The sequence below is a fragment of the Balaenoptera acutorostrata genome, unplaced genomic scaffold, assembly GCF_949987535.1.
Source record: "Balaenoptera acutorostrata unplaced genomic scaffold, mBalAcu1.1 scaffold_534, whole genome shotgun sequence".
In the NCBI taxonomy this organism is placed as follows: Eukaryota; Metazoa; Chordata; class Mammalia; order Artiodactyla; family Balaenopteridae; genus Balaenoptera; species Balaenoptera acutorostrata.
Genome location: NW_026646186.1, coordinates 50,704 through 69,099, shown reverse-complemented (window position 1 = coordinate 69,099; position 18,396 = coordinate 50,704). Strand labels below are relative to the sequence as shown.

The 18,396-nt window shown below is 47.0% G+C and overlaps 1 protein-coding gene across 14 annotated transcripts in view; it reads right to left on the bottom strand.

Moving 5' to 3' along the window:
- LOC103015218 (dihydropyrimidinase-like) overlaps window positions 1-18,396 on the bottom strand; it is a 99,013-nt gene that overhangs the window by 37,592 nt on the left and 43,025 nt on the right. For 5 of the 14 annotated variants that reach the window (XR_009006903.1, XR_009006898.1, XR_009006901.1 and 2 more), the window contains exons 2-3: window positions 17,094-17,167; window positions 12,943-13,026 (exon numbers count right to left, since the gene is read on the bottom strand). The exons of 3 other annotated variants lie outside the window; for them this stretch is intronic. Coding sequence is in view for 3 of the 11 variants with exons in the window: in XM_057539515.1 (XP_057395498.1) it covers window positions 17,114-17,167 (54 nt within the window). In the remaining 8 variants the exon portion in view is untranslated. Of the gene's footprint in view, window positions 1-2,824; window positions 4,686-5,900; window positions 6,440-12,942; window positions 13,027-17,093; window positions 17,168-17,876; window positions 17,932-18,396 lie in introns of those variants that run through there. 6 more of the 14 variants (XM_057539515.1, XM_057539516.1, XR_009006904.1 and 3 more) reach the window with 5 other exon arrangements.

Genomic DNA, 18,396 nt, shown 5'->3' with positions numbered 1-18,396 from the left:
ATAATCTGTAAGTGTTTGTATGTGTAACTGTCTAATACCTACAAAGGTGAATATCTAAGCACTCATGTGTACAAAAGGGTTCAGAGAATCAATAATTTGTACTCAGGAAATGATGCCCAAGACCCCCTCCTCGGGTTCCATTAATTGGCCAAAGTGGCTCACAGAATTCAGGGAAATACTTATATTTACCAGTTTATCGAAGGATATGAGAAAAGCTATAGATGAACATTCAGATGAAGAGATACATAGGATGATATCTGAGAAGGTCGCAAACTCAGGGGCTTCTGTCCCCGCAGTGTTGGGGTGTGTCACCCTCCCAGAATGTGGATGTATTCACCCACCTGGAAACTCTCCAAATCCTGTGCTTTAGGGATTTTTACGGAAACTTCCTCATGTAGGCATGTGATCAGTCATTAACTCCCTTTTTAGCCCTTCTCCCTTCTCAAGAGAATAGTGGGGTGGGGCTAAAAAGGTCAAGCCTGCATCATGGCTTGGTCTTTCTGGTGACCAGCCCTCACCCAGGAGCCATCCAGGAGCCCACCCAGAGTCACCTCACGAGAGCAAAATGAAACCAAGCCCAAGCTCACTCTGCTCGCTGCACGACAGACCAGTACATCAGGAGACGAGGTGTTGGGGTAAGGAATAATGACTTTGTTCAGAAAGCCAGCAGATTGAGAAGATGGTAGACTAGTGTCTCAAAGAACCATCTTCCTCCAGTCTGAATTCAGGCTCCTTTTAAACAGAGGAAGGGGAGGGGGAGGGGCCCACTGCAAAGCCAACCAGTGGCTGAGTGGGACTGCTGATGGTTGCTCGCTCATAGCCACGTGCCTGCCCCATCCCTATCACAAAAAGACACTTTTATATAAAATAGATAACTAATAACGACCTACTGTATAGCACAGGGAACTCTACTCGATACTCTGTAATGACCTATATGGGAAAAGAATCTAAAAAAGAGTGTGTATATGTCTATGTATAACTGATTCACCTTACTGTACAGCAGAAGCTAATACAACATTGCAAATCAACTATAACCCAATAAAAATTAATTTAAAAAAAAAAGACACTCCTATCACCCAGGAAATCACAAGAGCTTCAGGAGCTCTGTGCCAGGCACTGGTGGCAGAGACCAATATATATTTTCCATTATCTCACAGAATCATATTGGAAGGTGATTCTTTGCATGCCCAAGCCTGATTTTCTAGGTCAAGATGAGACTCACATTTCAGTCATAAGTCCCCCTGCAAATGAAGCAGAAATCAGGACCCACCATGATCTCCATTGATTCTAGTTGTCTAAATTAGGGACCTCCATGCTCCTCAGGTGCCCTAGTTGTTCACACTGAGGACTGTCATGCCCCAGTGACAATATCATAAAGGGTGAAGAGACTGTAATAAAAGCAACAGTAGATGCTAGAGACATGTTCTTGAACATGTACATTCATGACAGTATAGCCAAATAAATATTTCACATATTAAGAAAAATTAACCAGCTAGTGATTAAAAAGTACAATCCCTAAGTGAATACCCAATTCCACCTGCCAAAAGGGATGTCCAATGATGTCATAGGGGATTTCCTATAAGACTCAAAGTGCCCTCTCTATAAGGTACAGGCAAGACTCGAAGCTCCAGGGTCTGGAGAGGGTAGGGTAGGAGGGGGAAGGCAAGGTGTATTATGAAAAAGAGAATATGTGTAGAACACACTAGGGATATCAGAAAAGGCTACTGTAGATGACTTTAACCCAGGCCTTGGTCCTCCAGTCCCAGTGTCTACTCTAAAGATGAGAACCTAAGCTCACCTAACCCATTTCTGACTTCTGGGTGTTCCACACATGTTTCTAAACTCTGGAGAATGGAGACTGTCTATTTTGGGCAGAGTGAGAAGAAATGTGGTCAAGACAATATACAAAAGATTTAGAGAAAATGAGGACATGCTTAATTTTTGGATTTGAATATACTGCATTCGTCTGTCAAAATTGTGTGTGTGTGTGTGTGTGTACAGTCTTTGTGAAGCTTTTCTAACTTCAGAAGTATATAATGTTACTAACACAAAACATATCATTTAGAGGTTAAATTACTTATCTTTTTGTTATACTTGGTTTTGTAAATTTGAAATAATCATCATTAGTTTGAATTTTTGTGTTAATTATTCTGAGTGAAGTCGGCAAAGGTGGATGGAAAGTATAACAAATTAAATATTCAAAATTAAATAAGTATAAAAAAAGTTCTATTTCTGGGTTGATGAAAGTAAAAAACTTATTATATGGGAAAAGTGGTGTTCATATTTGCAACAATGTGGATGAATCTAGAGGACATCATGCTAAGTGAAAGCCAGACAGAGAAAGGCAAATACTGCCTATTATCAATTATATACAGAATCCACACAGAAAAAAGTCAAACTCATAGAAACAGAGGAGTGTTTGCCAAGGGCTAGGGTTGGGGGAAATAAGGAGAGGGTGGCAACAGGGTACAAACTTTGTATGAGATGAAAGTCTTAGGATCTAATGTACAACATGGTGACCAGAGTTGATAATACTGTATTGTATAACTGAAATTTGCTGAGAAAGTATTGATACAACTTAAATGTAAATATGCGAGATGAAAAAACGATGGAATTGTGAACAAAGGAGATTCTGAGAGTTAAAATCGTTGGGAAACAGCCAAAATCCTGGGAGAATTTCAGAGTTTCAAAGGCTATGAAAATGGTGGGTTCAAGCCGAGATCCCAAAGAGATCTGAGGAACCAGGAAAAATGTGATTTCCAGGTGGAATGGATAGAAAATTGACTAAGGTCTAGAAGACCCATGAGGGTGGAGGGATAGAGCTGTGGGGCGGATGGTGGGGAGGGGCCGTGGTCCAGCCTCCTCCTCTATTACTCCCTCCCCCACCCTCAGGAGCCCTTTGTGACCAGACCACAGCTCTATGATGTAGGCCTAGGACATCAGTCCCCAAGTACACATCCTGTGCTCAGTTGCCTGAAGCCAGCAATGTGATTCAGATGATGGAGAATCCTCTCTTTTCTCTGAAAAGCACTTTTGATACTTGGCTGTACTCCAGTCGCACTTCCTGGGCGAGTGCCACCATCCTTGGCTTTCTGTGTGGACTGGGGCTCTATTTCCTGTTAGTCTCCTACCTCCAGAATAATCTATCTTCACCACCTCCTAGGAAACATGGAAACATCACGAAGGTAAGGAACCCTTGGGCCAGACCCACAAGCACATGCTTCTCCCTTCTTTTCTATTATTATTTCCACTTTTCTGAATCACCTACAGAGACTCCTGAAATGGGAAAGAATTGTTGATTTCCAGTTTTTCCAGATTTTCCTTATCGTAAGGATAGGAGTGATGACTTCTGGAAACTGCTTCTCTTAATGTTAACATCTTATATAACCATAGTACAGTTGTTAATACTAAGAAATTAACATTGGTACTACACTATTAAGTAAACTGCAGACTTCATTCTACTTTCACCAAGTCTTTCCATTAATGTCCTTTGTCTGATCCGGATCCAAATAAGAACATGTTGCATTTAGTTATCTATCTGCCTAGTCATCCTCAATCTGTGAGAGCTTCTCAGTCTTTTCTTGACTTTCATGACTTTTTCAAGTTTGAATATCTCTCATTTTGCTTTTTTCTGATATTTTCTCATGATTAGACTTGGGTTATGGGTTTGGGGGAAGCATAGTACAGAGGTGAATGCTTTTCTTATGCATCATATCAGAGGGTACATGATTTCAAGACGACATAATTGAGGATGTTATCAGGACCACTAGACTTAGGTGGTACCTGCCAGGTTTATTCACTGTAAAGTTAATTCTTTTTCTCTCTCAAATCTCTGTTAGCTAGAAACCCACCACTAAACCCAATACATGATCAAAATAAAACTCCACTTCTTGGAGGCAGGAATATCTAAATATCTTTATATATTATTTGTAATTTTTCTGTAATTTATTTTTCTGGTCAATGATTTATTTATATAAGTATGGACTCATGGACATTTATTTTATTCTTTGGTTTATAATCCGGTATTTGGTTGTTTGTTTTGTTGCTCAATTTGTTAAAATTGTCTAGTTTAATCTCTGGGCTTATAATTCATTCAGTCTGTGTCTGTTTTAAGTAAATGAATGTCAAGTTGCTGTTTCTCCCTGCAGGTGCCTGTCACTCTCTAGAGTTCCTGTTGGTTGCTTGTCCTGCAACCTCAGTTTTAGGAAGGGTTTGAAAAAAGTCATTAATTTCCAACAACACTCTTTCCAGCTCTCTACATCTCTGAAGTCAATTGTAAAATGTTGATATCTGCCTTTCCTGCCTATCAGGAACACCTTTCCATTTATTCAGAAAAATGTTTCAGAAAAATACCTGGTAAAACATGATCTAAGAACTCACATGAAAATAATGGATGTATAATTACAATATAATTTTTGACTCATTGGTTCTATGTGCTTTGAAGTCTTTTCATCCAGGCTGGTGACATTAAAGAAAATAAAAACGGAGAGATTATTTCTTAGTTTCATTTCCATTCTCTCTCTTTGCATCACTTCCACTTGTCCCTCACCTGATGGAACCTATTACACACATGAGGACCACGACTCTTGGCTTGTTTTACACCCACCTTATCAATCATGCTGTTTTGCCTTACAGCAATATGCTCACTCCCTGCTTTGTCCACAGTGGAGAACATAGTAAATTATCTAAAACAGAAAGCTCACATGACTCCCATAAAGCACAGAAAACAAGCAGGGGGAATGTTCATGTGACACCCCCATCAAGCAGCCCTCGCAGAGAGGTATAACAGTAAATATCAATGGCGATAAAAAGTGAAGGCTTTTCAAATGGCCACACCTCCCAGGATCTTAGAAAGAGATGCAACGTGCATCTAGGACTCGAAGAGGTTTAAAGGTCAAAACAGGTCAGAGAGAGTAGACCTAAAACCATCTTATAGATTTGAGCAATTACCTGAGGAAAAAACCCATTTCCTAATATACCTGACAGATGCTGAGGAAGTAGTAGGGAAATGTACCATCTTGTATGATAAAGCACAATAAAAACGTATTCTGACAGGAGACCAATGACATTTAAATTGTAAAAAGCTGTTTTCATCTTTCTCTCCAAACAACATTAATTAGAAAGAGATCCATACCTATGGCGGGTATTATCCAAATGAACTGGATAATCCGCAGACCACTTGATTTAATAAAAAAAACAAACAAACTTTTGTTTGTTGAGGGCTCAAATTATTTGTCAAAAAACAGAAAACTTAATTTTCTCAATTGAATATTATCACAACATTAAATGATGATTCCAGAATCACTAAAATTGGAAAGGGAAGCAAAAAGTGTACTGTATATTAATGGCCTTCCTATTGTATCTTCAGCTTCTGCTGAAATAAGTAATGATTCAATAGGAGAGAAAGGGAATCTTTCGAAATCCCCAAGAGATCTGAGGAACCAGGAAAAATGTGATTTCCAGGTGTAATGAATAGAAAATTGACTAAGGTCTAGAAGACCCATGAGGGTGGAGGGATAGAGCTGTGGGGCGGATGGTGGGGAGGGGCCGTGGTCCAGCCTCCTCCTCTATTACTCCCTCCTCCACCCTCAAGAGCCCTTTGTGACCAGACCACAGCTCTATGATGTAGGCCTAGGACATCAGTCCCCAAGTACACATCCTGTGCTCAGTTGCCTGAAGCCAGCAATGTGATTCAGATGATGGAGAATCCTCTCTTTTCTCTGAAAAGCACTTTTGATACTTGGCTGTACTCCAGTCGCACTTCCTGGGCGAGTGCCACCATCCTTGGCTTTCTGTGTGGACTGGGGCTCTATTTCCTGTTAGTCTCCTACCTCCAGAATAATCTATCTTCACCACCTCCTAGGAAACATGGAAACATCACGAAGGTAAGGAACCCTTGGGCCAGACCCACAAGCACATGCTTCTCCCTTCTTTTCTATTATTATTTCCACTTTTCTGAATCAACTTCAGAGACTCCTGAAATGGGAAAGAATAGGACATCTACTCCTAACAATAGGACGTCATCCCTCTAAGGGCAAGCCAGCCTGGGCAGGGGATAGAGTGAACACTAGGATTTGTATCCAAAGATCTCAGACCAGTTGTCCAGGTGTGGTAGAGGGCTCCAGGGCAAGTCTCACACACAGTGACCAGAGGTCGAGGACTGGATACTGAGTTCAATCTCAGCCAGAGGACAGGCCCATGAGCAATGGATCACCAGCTGTGAACACGTGTCTCGGATGAGGGCTGATCTGCTGGCAGTGCTGAGGCCCTGAGAGCCTCAGAGCGGGGGTTGGAGTGGCCCTGGCCTCGGGAAGCAGAGACCCACCTGCTGGAGCTCAGATGAACCCGTAGTTCAGAGAACGTGTGTGTTTCTTGAGCAGAGGAACAGTGACAAAAGAAATCCAGGGTGAATCTCACATTGAAAATCCTTCTTTATGTTCTTCACAGAGAAGGAAAACAGAAAATATTTTTATCCTCTTTAAAAATGAGTGAAAGGAAAGAAAAACCACAGAGCTCTGTTAGTTAAATGTAAAAAGTCCTATTATGTATGGACACTGAGTGTCTGATGCTTGTCTAGAGAGGGGAGAGTGAGAATTGGGTCCCAGGTCCTCGTTTTTTCTGTCTCTCAGCATCAGACGGAGTGGAGGGGGAAACGCAAGGTTAAGATGAAAAACAGAGCTTTGAAAGGTAAGTTGTGCCATCCAGCCCTGTGTGCCCCGAGGGTTGGGCCCCATCTCTCCCAGCCCTGAGGGCCCACTCCACAGGCTCCGAGGAGGCCAGTGGCAGGGCCTGTGCCTCAAGAAACAGAACCCTCAGGGAGGTTCCTGGGAAGGAGAGCAGAACCCAGATACTTCCCAGAGTCCATGTGCACAATGAAGCAGTAAGGGGCCCGGAAAAGGGTGTGGCCCAGCAGGGGTGTGTGGGCTACAGTGGACCAATAGCGCCTGGATTGGGAGGTGGGACCTCCAGGTCCGACCGTGGACAAGTTGTTTAACTTTGCTCAGATTCCTCTGTGATGTGACCCCTGCCCATTGTCCCCCACAGGGAGGATGGGAGGGCAGCAAGGGGTAATGGATATGGAAGTACTTTGTAAATGATAAACCCTTTCATGAGCTTCGCCATCACTGTCAGGGATCATGTGGCCCTGGACGCTGGTGCTCGGGCTCCAATCTCCCAATGGTGTCCCCTTAAAGGGACACAGCACTTAGCCTCCTGTAAGACCCCCTAAGCCCTTGCCTTCACCACCATGACCCAGTCTGCTGTTTTCCAGTTTTCAGAGATTGCCTGGAAGAGGTTCGGGCCCTGACTTCACGTCTACAAAGGTAAAGAATTTTCCCCTTCTCTCCTGGGTTCTTCTTCCACCCAAAGCCTATGGTGTGACACCTGGGCTGCAGGCAGCCTGGGGCTGAGCTGGGAGGGGGAGCGCTGAGGGTGGGGTACGGCCAAAGCCCTGGGGTAAGGGACAGCAGGAGCACTGTGAAGTCAGCATGGGGGCCGTGGAGGGCCGTGGGCCACAGGTGCCCACCCCTGCCTGGCCTGCCCAGCCCTCCTGGCCCTGGGCGCTCCTGGCTGCAGCTTGTGCCTCATGTCTCCTGAAGCCACCTGGGCAGGCTCCCTGACAAGGGCAGCTCTCATCAGCTCTCCTATCAAGACCCCCCTGGTGAGGTGTGCAGAGCAGCGTCTGCTGGAGCCCACCCGCCCTGCAGGGAACCTGCAGAAGAGGCTGTTCCTGCCACGTGCCCATCAGCTGCCCTGGCTCCTCTGACCCAGGGTTCTTTACCTGTGGCCTCCACCCTGTCAAAAGAACCTCAAGACCAATCCAACTTGAAGAAAATCACCCTTGGCACTGTTGCCAAGAGCTCACCTCCAGGTAACTCTTTTTTGGCATCTACCATCGCAGCCATCTTTAGTCTTGGCCTCGCGTGCTATCCCATTTTGTTCCTGTCCTTCTGGTGGAAGACTACCAAGACCTTGTTCTTCCCCACCTCATCACAGAGTGAGTCCCGGCAAGAACACCTGTCCCACCAGCCACCAGGGGCCCCGTTCCAGGAAGAGCCCACAGACAAGCAGGTAGAGACTGGTAGCCCCTCACTTGTCAACCCTGAAGTCCAGAAGCTGCTGGAGATTCTAATCACCATGAAAGTAGAACTAAAGATTCATAAGGGGAAAGAAAAGGATGGGTCATTCTCGGAACAAATGAGCTCAGACTACCACCTGAACACTTTAGGGAATGTGTGGAAATCACTGGGTGCTGAGCAGGACAACACAACCCCTCAATCTTTCTGGAACAGGAAAGACAAAACAGAGCAGCTACCCGGTCCTCGGCAGCTCTTACACTCCGAGGTCTTGAGGGACCACTTGGAACTGACATACACCCAGCTCTACTGGGGTCACCCCTCTCTGCACAGCGAGCCCCTGGTGGCTACTAGGAGCTCTACTCAACAGCAGGCACCCTTTGTTTTATTCAGTGGAGTTTCTAATGGCTTTCCAGTTTCAATTCAACCTAGAATACCTTTAGGCCCTTCCCAGGCCGCAGTCTTGCCCTGCCCGGGGGTCCCACCCCAGCCTTTCACTCAAACCTTGCCTCCGTGCCAGTCCCCACCTCTGGCTCAGATCCAGGCCCAGCCCTACCTCCCATCTTCTCTCCCATTCAGACCACCTTATTCTCCACCCCAGATGAGTACCTGTGGACTAGACTGTCCTACATTTCAGAACAAGACACCATATTTTATCCCAACTGAAACTCAATGTCTGAAATGCCCCTTGTTGCAGAAGCAACTGAAAAGTGGGAAGCCTTCATCCTCTGTGGTCAAAAGATCTCAGAAAGGCTTTAGCCAACTCAGTCTCAACCTTCCCCAAGAGAGGGGGCGCTCTCAGGCCCAAAGGTCAGTTTCTATTCATCATGAGGACTTAATTGGCCCTGATCTCCAGAAGCAACATCTTCAAAAGAGGCTCATCAAAGATCAAACCAAGAGGGGCCTGTGCCTCAGTATCCACCTGTCTCTGTCTCTGGAACTGAGTTCCTCTCAGTGCCAAGTTTTAAGGACTTATCAGGCACAGGGCAAGCAGGGACCCTGGCAGCCCTCTGCTTTTACAGGCAAAAGGAGACTGGACCCACAGAAGATAAGGTCCAGGCGCCCTAGGAGATCCCATAGGAAGGGTCAAATGCAATTTCAACCAGGGAAGGATTTCGGCAAGGGTCTAAGGCCATGTCTGAGGAGGATCTCAAAAGCTTCCTCCAGGGCCAGGCTCCCAGGGAAGTTTCTGCAAAGAAACTCTGAAAAGGAGTCTGAAAGATACCTGATGAGGCCCTTGATGAGTGACTCTGGAAACTGTTTACCCAGTAGCCCAGAGAAGAAACATCTAGAAGAAATCTTGAAAGCCCATTTGAGCACAAAGTCGACGCAGATTAATCAAGGTTTGATCCCTGTGATTGTGTGTCAATCCTGCCTTGCTGCCAACTGTGTTTTTCCTAAGCCCCACCCTCACGAGGAAATCAGAAATCTAGCACCCTTGAAGTCTTGGAAACCCTGTGTAAACTCCTCCCGTATGCTTTCCTTCCTCAGTCCAAGCATTCGGCAGATGCTGGAAGCACATATTATAAGGTGGCGGGTAAGGCACAGGTGGGGCCTACCCAAACAGGCCTTTGAGCCCATAAATCTCAAGCCATGTGGGGCTCAACCCTTGTCCTCTCCAAGGTCCACCTTTTCCCCCTCTGCCACCTGGCAATCTGGGGCACACTCAAAAGCCAACTTTGCTAATAAGTTCTTGGGAAAACCTCAGCCCCATCAGGGAATGAAAGTGATAACAAAAGCAACAGTTCCCACCCTGGTGAGTCCCCTCCCTGTTCCCTCACCTGAGCATACAGAAATCCAGAGGGCCCTGGGAAAGACTTCACCTGGTGACAGCTATGGGCCCTCAGAGGCCCCTCTGACTGGACAGGAGGGCAGACTGCCTTATCAGATGCCCACAGTCAACCTCATGGGCAGAAGCTGGGAGAATGGGACTGTCTTGGGGTTTCCAGCCGCTAGGAAAACCCTGTCACTACCAACAAAGTCAGTTGCCCAACATCCAAAGGAGCCATGCCTTAAAACACAGGTGGCTCAAGGCCGTGCCACTGGGGAGCTCCTTCAAGACTCTCACGCGGATGTGCTCCTTCCTGCAGACACCTTGGCTTCTCATAGGTCTCTTTCCGGTTCCCAGAGGGAACGTGCCAGTGAGGACGCGCCCGCGTTCCAGGCGGTGCCATGTGACCTCAACGCGAGTGAACGGAGCAGCCGGGGGCCGCGGGAGTTCAGAAACCCAACACGTACGGACTCATTCAAGAGCCAGAGCGAGATGTCTGTCCCAACCGAGGAGCGGAGGGGCGCTAAGAGGCTCCAACCTGGAAAGCATGAAGAAATGAGGAGCAGCCAGGGACAAGAGGAACCCAGGAAACCAAAAATTAGGGACCCATGTAAGGGCCAGTTTTCCTCAGCTGATGAGGGGGTGGTCTGTGAGAGGCTCAAACCAGAAGAGGATGAAGAAATGAACAGCCAGAGCAAGATGTCTGCCCCAACTGAGGAGCGGAGGGACTTTAAGGGGCCCCAACCGAAAGAGCATGAAGAAATGAAGGGCCAGACGGAGGTGCTCGCATCAGCTGAGGAGTGGAGGGGTTTCACGAAGCCCCAACCAGGACAGCATGAAGAAACAAGAAGCCAGAGCGAGACGCTTGCCCCAGCTGAGGAGTGCAGGAGCGTTAGGAGACTGCAACCAGGAGAACACGAAGAAACGAGAAGCAACCAGGGACAACAGGAACCCAGGAAAGCAAAGGTTAGGGACCCGTGTAAGGGCCAGTTTGCCTCAACTGATGATGGGGAGGTCTGTGAGAGGCTCAAACCAGAAGAGGATGAAGAAATGAACAGCCAGAGCAAGATGTTTGCCCCAACTGATGAGAGGGAGGACGATTGGAGGCCCAAACCGGGAGAGTATGAAGAAAGGTCTTCAGCACTAAAGGCTTCTCAAGCAAGTGGGATGAGCCACGCTTCTCAGGTCAGGGAAAGAGGAGAGTCCCTTGGGAGCAAACACCCCCAGCTCTCGCCAGAGAAGAGAGAGCTTTCACCAGAAAGCAAAAAATGGACAAGGCGCTTTCTGCAGTATCTTAGCCGCAATAAAAAAGGCAAAGGAACAGAAGAATCCCTTCAAAAAGGCAAGCCTGTATCAGCCACTGCTCACCACCAGGAGCCAATCAAAGGCAAATCTGTTGTAGAGAGCAGGGCTATTGATCCTCGGGCGATTGGAACAGCTGTTGGACAGGCCCTAGTAGACAAACTGGGGCTTCACCAAGGACTCTGTGCCTCAGAGTTAAATCAGCACCCAGAACAGCTCCCGGCCCCAGCAGAGGGGCATTCCCACTACCACAGGGTTCTCTCCTCTTCAGAACAGAGAAGAGTGTTGAAAGATACAGCCTACAGTCACCAAGCCACCCGCAAGGACCACAGCTACCTTAACAACAGCAAGCATACCAGAGGCAGGGGCGACAAGTTGGCCTTCCCACCCAGGGAACTGGAGTCCCCAGTCAGACCCTGCCAGCACAGACCAAGGGTGGCAGGTGACTCAGGCCACCTGCGCCATCTGTGTTCCCTCTGGTCAACCAGAGCGTGCTTCTCATGCCTCTCCCGGTAGGAAAGCAGTGCAAGAAAAAGTGCAGTTCATAAAAAGAAAACCTGTTTCTTCTCATGTTAACACATTGTCTATGTGTTAATGGCTTCTTCCTACCACAATTTTTGTTTCCCAAAATAAATGTTTCTTCTCATGAGAGGTGGTGGCCTCTGTCTGTGCCCTGCTGGGGGGAAGGGAAGGGATCAGGGTCCACTCTTCCCAGGTGCCTGCTTTGGCTTCCAGATGGGATGGGGCCATGGAGGGAGGTTGATCCCAGCATGGAATACCCATCCTCACCTCAATTCCCTCACTGCATTTAAGTTTCCACAATAGCAGCATTACAGAAACAAGCAACAGCATTCAGGACGTGTCAAGGTGAACTAAACCTAAAGACCTCCCCCTTCTCAGGAACCGGCTCAGTCCTCTCCTGCTCTCTCTCTACCCTGAACTTGTGGGACTGTAGGGGAGGGGTCTGCAGAGGCTGAAATTCCCCTCAGGCTCCAGAAAGTGTCAGAGACAAGTTCACATGTCAGAATAAGGAGGGAGCCCAGAGTCCAGACGTGGCAGAAACCTTGCCCCCATGTCTTGGTGGGGATAGATGATGCCTGCCCTGGAAGCTCCTTCTCTCCCCGATGGAGCTGGGATTGAGGTGGGCCGGGAGCGTCACCCGTCCTCTGTCCTTCTCACACTCTGGAGCAGCGGTGAGGAGGAGGACCGCGCACTCCCAGGTCTGAGGGTGTGAGGTGACGAGCATGGAGGCCACCGAGGGCCGTCCACCCCTGCCCCGGAGGAGAGGACAGCCCTACTCACAGTGCTCACCGCCCCCTGGGGAACGAGCAGGGGTGTGACTGTGTGTGCAGTCACCTCACTGTCTGTCATGTGCCCCAGGGTGGGATGCAGGGGAAGGAGGCAAGTGGCAGAGGCGCCCATAAATGGCGCAGTGACCAAGGAGCCCCTGGCGTCCCACCACCGTGTACAGGCCCAGAGAAAAGAAGTCAGGGGCCAGTGGCTTATGGTGGCCCCAGCCCAGACTCTCCCCCTACTCCAGCTCCCAGAGCCCAGACAGAGGGAAGGCCCCTGGAGCTCCTCCACGGAGGGCCAGGCTCCCAGAGGCCGTGGAGCCCCCAAGCAAGGAAGGTTCACTTCCCCACAATGTATTTAATCAACTTTCACAGGACTGCGAGCTCACGACAGACTCGCAGTCTGTGACCTTTACCTACACGCGTGGCCCAAGGAGGCCCCCAGGGGACAAGTGGGACTTCACAGGCTCAGGGATTGTGCTGGGGTCGTAGCAAGTCTCACCTGCTGTCAGCCTTGCTCACCCCAGAGCCTGGAGGGGGAAGAGGCCAGCAGACAGGATGTGTCACCCAGCGGGCTGGAAGTGACCTGCGGAGAACGAGGGTGCCGTCAGCTTTCCTCCCCGGCCCGTCCACACGGGAAACCAGGGAGACAGGAGCAATTCCACAGAGCAATCCGGGGCTCTGTGTCACAGTCACTCCCGTGCTGCAGAGTCCTGCTCCAGGAGGGTCCCCTGATCCAGGTGACAGCTTGAATGGCCCTGCCCTATGCCTGTCAGGACCCCAACATGCGGGACCAGGACCTGCTGAGGGGGAGCGGCCACAGGCCTGCTTGTGCTGTGCTTTCTCCCTGGAGCCAGGTCTCACCTCTGGGCCCCTCCTCCGGGGCCGACACCGCACTGGGGGCACAGCCAGGGGCCCTGGGAGGGGCTGGGACCCAGAGCACAGCACAACCTCCAGAGCTCAGCAGAGGCTGGCACAGAGCGGGGCCCCTGAGCCTGACTGCTGCCGGGTCCTCTCAGGGGCACCAAGAGGTGAGTGCTGGGTTTGAGGGTGCTGGACGCCCAAGGCACCTGTCGGGAGAAGTGACACAGAGGGACACTGACAGAGCAGCAAGAAACAAGAAGCTGCAAGTCCCTTTGCCCTTCTCCTTCTGTGAGGTGCAGAAAGGCCAGCAATGGAGGGCCCCCCACTAAGAGTCCCCACAGGGGGACCCACACTCACCCCACACGGGGACCCACACTCCCCCCACATGGGGACACACACTGATTCCACATGGCGACCCACACTGGTTCCGCACGGGGACCCGCACTCATCCCACACGGGGACCCACACTCACCCCACACGGGGACCCACACTCACCCCACATGGGGACCCACACTGATTCCACATGGCGACCCACACTGGTTCCGCACGGGGACCCGCACTCACCCCACACGGGGACCCACACTCACCCTACACGGGGACCCACACTCACCCCACACGGGGACCCACACTCACCCCACACAGGGACCTCTCAGAGATAATACATAGACTTCACAGAGACCTCTCACAGGAGCCTTATACAGAGCCCTCGCTGAGAAGAGAAATCTCAAGGGACCTGCACACAGTTCCATGCAGTCCACACACAGGCGCCCAGCGCCCCAGCGAGACCACAGAGACCCTTCAAACAACAGCCTGACACCCACTCAAATGAGCCTGAGCCACCAGCCGGCTCTGAGTGGATCCCAAGCCATGTAGCAAACTGAAGGTGCAGGAGGAGTTCAGTACCAGTGCCCCCAGAGAAAATTCTTGTGTAGTTTTTAATTACTTCTGAAAAAGAAGAATTACAGATTCCCCATGAAAACCCGCAAAATCCTTTCCTTCACAGGTTTTAGTTAGCTTGAGCTCTGACTCACAGTTGAAAGAATGACAGACTTTGAAAAGAAGTAAAACTCTGCCAGCATCTAATGAGGGAAAAATCTTTGTCCAATTTTAAATATCGTTCAGTCAAATGGCATCAGGGGGTCACATGCTTTGTTTTGCTGGGGACAAGTTCCTGCACTCAAAGTGACTTCTCTCCTTTGGAAACATGATGTAGAGAGGCCTACAGCAAGTGGGATCCATGGTGAAATGAACCAGCAAAGAGGCATCTAACCCCTACTTCCTAGCTGTGCAGATGGCGTGGGATTTCGCACAGAATAGCTTGTGTCAGGTTTGTGAGGTTTGCTTTATTTTTCAATGAAGTGAGCCACCTTATCAGACACACGAAGCTTATTCACAAATGTGACAGATTTTTGGCAATATCTCTACTACATTATCTGGCATATTTGTACTTAACTGCCTAATATTAAATGATATTGTTTATTTTACTCCTTTTAAAATACAGTAGTACAGTCAAGATGGTTGTATGGTATGCATGTCTCTAGAACGTGAAAAAATCCTAATGTTCACCTGTGATAACTTAAACTTCTGAACCATTTAGAAGAATTCATATTTTATATAATTAATAAGAAATGTGCATTTTCCAAGACTCAGGAAATTTATATTTTATTTATTTATTATAGGGCTACAAAAAGGATACATTGCTTAAAAGAATTTTGAAATCTTAGAAAATATGTCACTTAATTGGTGCTTGAAATATATATTACCTCATATCGCTTGGGAATTGGCATTTTAACATCTGTTAAAGAAAGTATATCTTTAATCAGCATTTCTATTATAATAATAATAGAGGTCTCACTGTCTGCCTAATACTTTCCAAATTTTGCACTCAGTTGAGACTACATATTTCTCATTGGTCATAAATTCTGTTGCCCTTTACATGGTAAAAACTGGATAATGTACAGATGTCAAGTATTATGTCTGGTTAAGTCTCTCAGGTCACTCTGTGGGGTAACAGTGTCATGGTCCTTTCTCTCAAAAGAGAGGAGTGAGCTGATGTGAGGGCCCTGTGTATTTTCTTTAATTAAGAAAAACAAATATTCAGGCTGTAAAATATTTTACAAAATCATAGCTATTAATTTTTTGAAATGTGCTCCCTTTGTGACATTTTCTTATGTTACTGAATCACAGAACTTGGGAAAGTAGCCACAGATGTCCTCTAATAGCCAATCAATAGTATTTACTAACTAGACTAGCTCGTTGTTTTCCTATAGATACCCACAACTACAACATCTCACATTCATGAAAATGACACTCTCTTCTTGGAAGTTTAAGCCAATATTTCTAAACTATGTGTTTGAGATAAAACTAAATTCTAGTAAGAGGCATTATAAAATAATGTAATTCCCAACAAAATATATGAGGACTTAGGAAATACTGGCATCTTTCATAGGAAAACACAGTTGCCTCATCTCATCCTGATAACAAGAAATTTGAGTGACACAGCTCTTTGGTCTAAGCATTTGTGTGTGTGTGTGTGCTTCAGCTGGTCCTCTGGATGGGATGCATTAACATTCTTTTTTTAAGATTTGTGGGCTAGAATAATTTTATATAAGGGATGCATAGGATATGCGGTTTATAAATTAGGCTCTATGGCCATTCTCATCCCTCATGGAATGGAACATGAGGGTAAACAGAACAACCGGCACAAACAGTTTCTGGAAAAACCATTACATTTCCTTGGACTTTCCCAGTAGAAGAAAAAAGGTGGGGACTTCAGGTAGGCAGCTGAGATACATTTGCCCCACAAATAAGTACATAAATTTTAGTCTATTAAAACTGGAAGGACTCCTCCAAAGCTATCTGATGAAAGGATTTGCAAAGAGTAGATCAAGAAGGACAGGCAGGTCTAGGGTCTGCTGGCCATGGCCAGGATACCACCTAAAAGATTTGTCCATAATTGAAGGAGGAACTACAACTTGGCCAAAGTGATGGGTGCTGCTCCTTCCCTCTATTTACTCCTAGATGACCCTGCCTTTCACCACCCTACACCCTAGAGCCCTCCTTCATTGTCTGTCTGGGGACTTACTGCGGACTTCAGATGAAGGAGATTAGGTGAGGAAGAAGAAGAGGAGAAGGAGGAGAGCAGGAGTGGGGAGGGAACAGGAGAAGGAGGATGATGAAGGAAAGTCATTACCAAAAAATGACTGTGGCCTCTTCTGTAGTCTGGTCACCTAATGAACAAATGGGGACCCTGAGACAGAGAGGGATTCCCCAAACCATACAGATATTCGCTTTCCACAACTGACGCAGACCAAATGCTTCCTCTGCTACATCATATAACCTGTGTGAAAGAATCCTTTTCATAGATCATCCAGATGATAAACCTAGTGTAAATTATTTCCACCACCACGAGGTTATGGCACGTATTACTGTTTTAGCAAAAAAAAAAAAAAAAAAAAAAAAAAAATTCGTTTTGCCACTTAAAGTATTTAAGAGTATACTACCCTTCTTTGATAACAGTCTGTTATTTTTCATCATAGCATGGCTTAAAAGGAAAAGAATAACAAGAGAAAGAAACTTCCAGGAAAAACAATGCAATGTAGTGTGATCCACATCCACCTCTCTGGATAGAACTCCATCATGAAAAACATTAACTCTCTGAATCTTGAATCCACCTGCAATTCAAGGTCATCCATGCAGATTTCGAGAGTTGAAGGCAAAAGTACACAAAATCCAGTTCCTGGAAGTACCATCCCTGCTTTGCCCCCATGTCCCCACACACCCCCTCACCTGAGCGGCATGGAGTTTCACTAAGAGACTTCTTGATGGGGAAGCCCGCCAGTCAGAGTGGACAAGACAGTATGCTAGAATGCAGGAAGAAAATGTTAGAACTTCCATTTGCATTCCTCCTCATCTCATTCTTTTAAAATTCCTATATCTGTATAATCTTTGTCTTGCATATAAATTACAGAACCATAGTACATGCATTTAATTTGCAAATGCATAAATATACACACTGGATCTTCATGCTCAGAAAACTTTTTACTGAGTAGGAGAAGGATAGAAATGTTGGAGAACACTGACATGAACCAGATTCCTGGCCTTTTCTAAGGAATCAAACCAGAATCCAAAACAGCCATGGGCTCTGGGCTCTGTCAGGCAAAGCACATGTGTGTGGCCTGCCCAGGGAGAAGGAGAACCAGGAAGAAACTCTAGAATATCTGTTTCACCAAACTCTGAAACTCAGAGGGACCCCGTCAGCCCTGAGTTTCACCTTGTAGGCAGAGGGCAGGTAACACACGTAAGTGGACCATTCTCCCCCCACTTGCCTGCAAACACCATGCAGCTGTGGATTGGTAGGGACCCCAAGTCTGTAGTAAGAGCACAGATCCAGTTAGAATACAGTGCAGGAACTTCCGGACCTTCCAGCAGCATCAGAGCTGCAGGGGGAATGTGTGAGGGTGTAGAAGCAAGGGGGACCTCAGGCAGCATCTAGCAGAGATTGGTGAACAGCAGCACACACCATACCCAGGAGAATGGCTTTTAGTTAAGAATGCAGTGGTTTGCATTTACATTAGATTGTTGAAAGCATCCTGTTGCTTTCGAGGCAAAATTCTGAAGGCAGTAGTTTTATCTACTAATTTAAAAAACAGGTTTTACATATAGAAAATCCACTGGAAGGTGTTTTGGATCAGATAAACAGTTCTGAAGAAAGAAAAGAAAAATGGACTCATTAAGTCAAATTTATGGATATAGTGAAAGCCAGTAAGAGCCTGAAAGCTAGTGCTTTTCATAATAGATGTTAAACTAATTACCTAAATGGATTGTGCATTTTGCTTTCTTGTCAAAGTGATGCAGTCAAAGCACCTGGTCAAGGATCAAGTTGCAATCACTTCCTGGCTCCACCACTGGTCATGAGGGCCAACCTTTCCTGTCACAGTAGCTGGATAAGAGCAGTCACAACACAGACAAAACTGTGGAAGTCAGATCTGGGGATCTTGCTGGTTGTTTGGGGAAAGAGAATCATTCACCTTTTTACTTAGCCAACAAATATGTATTGAGAACCCACTGTCTTCCAGGACCATCCCTGGGC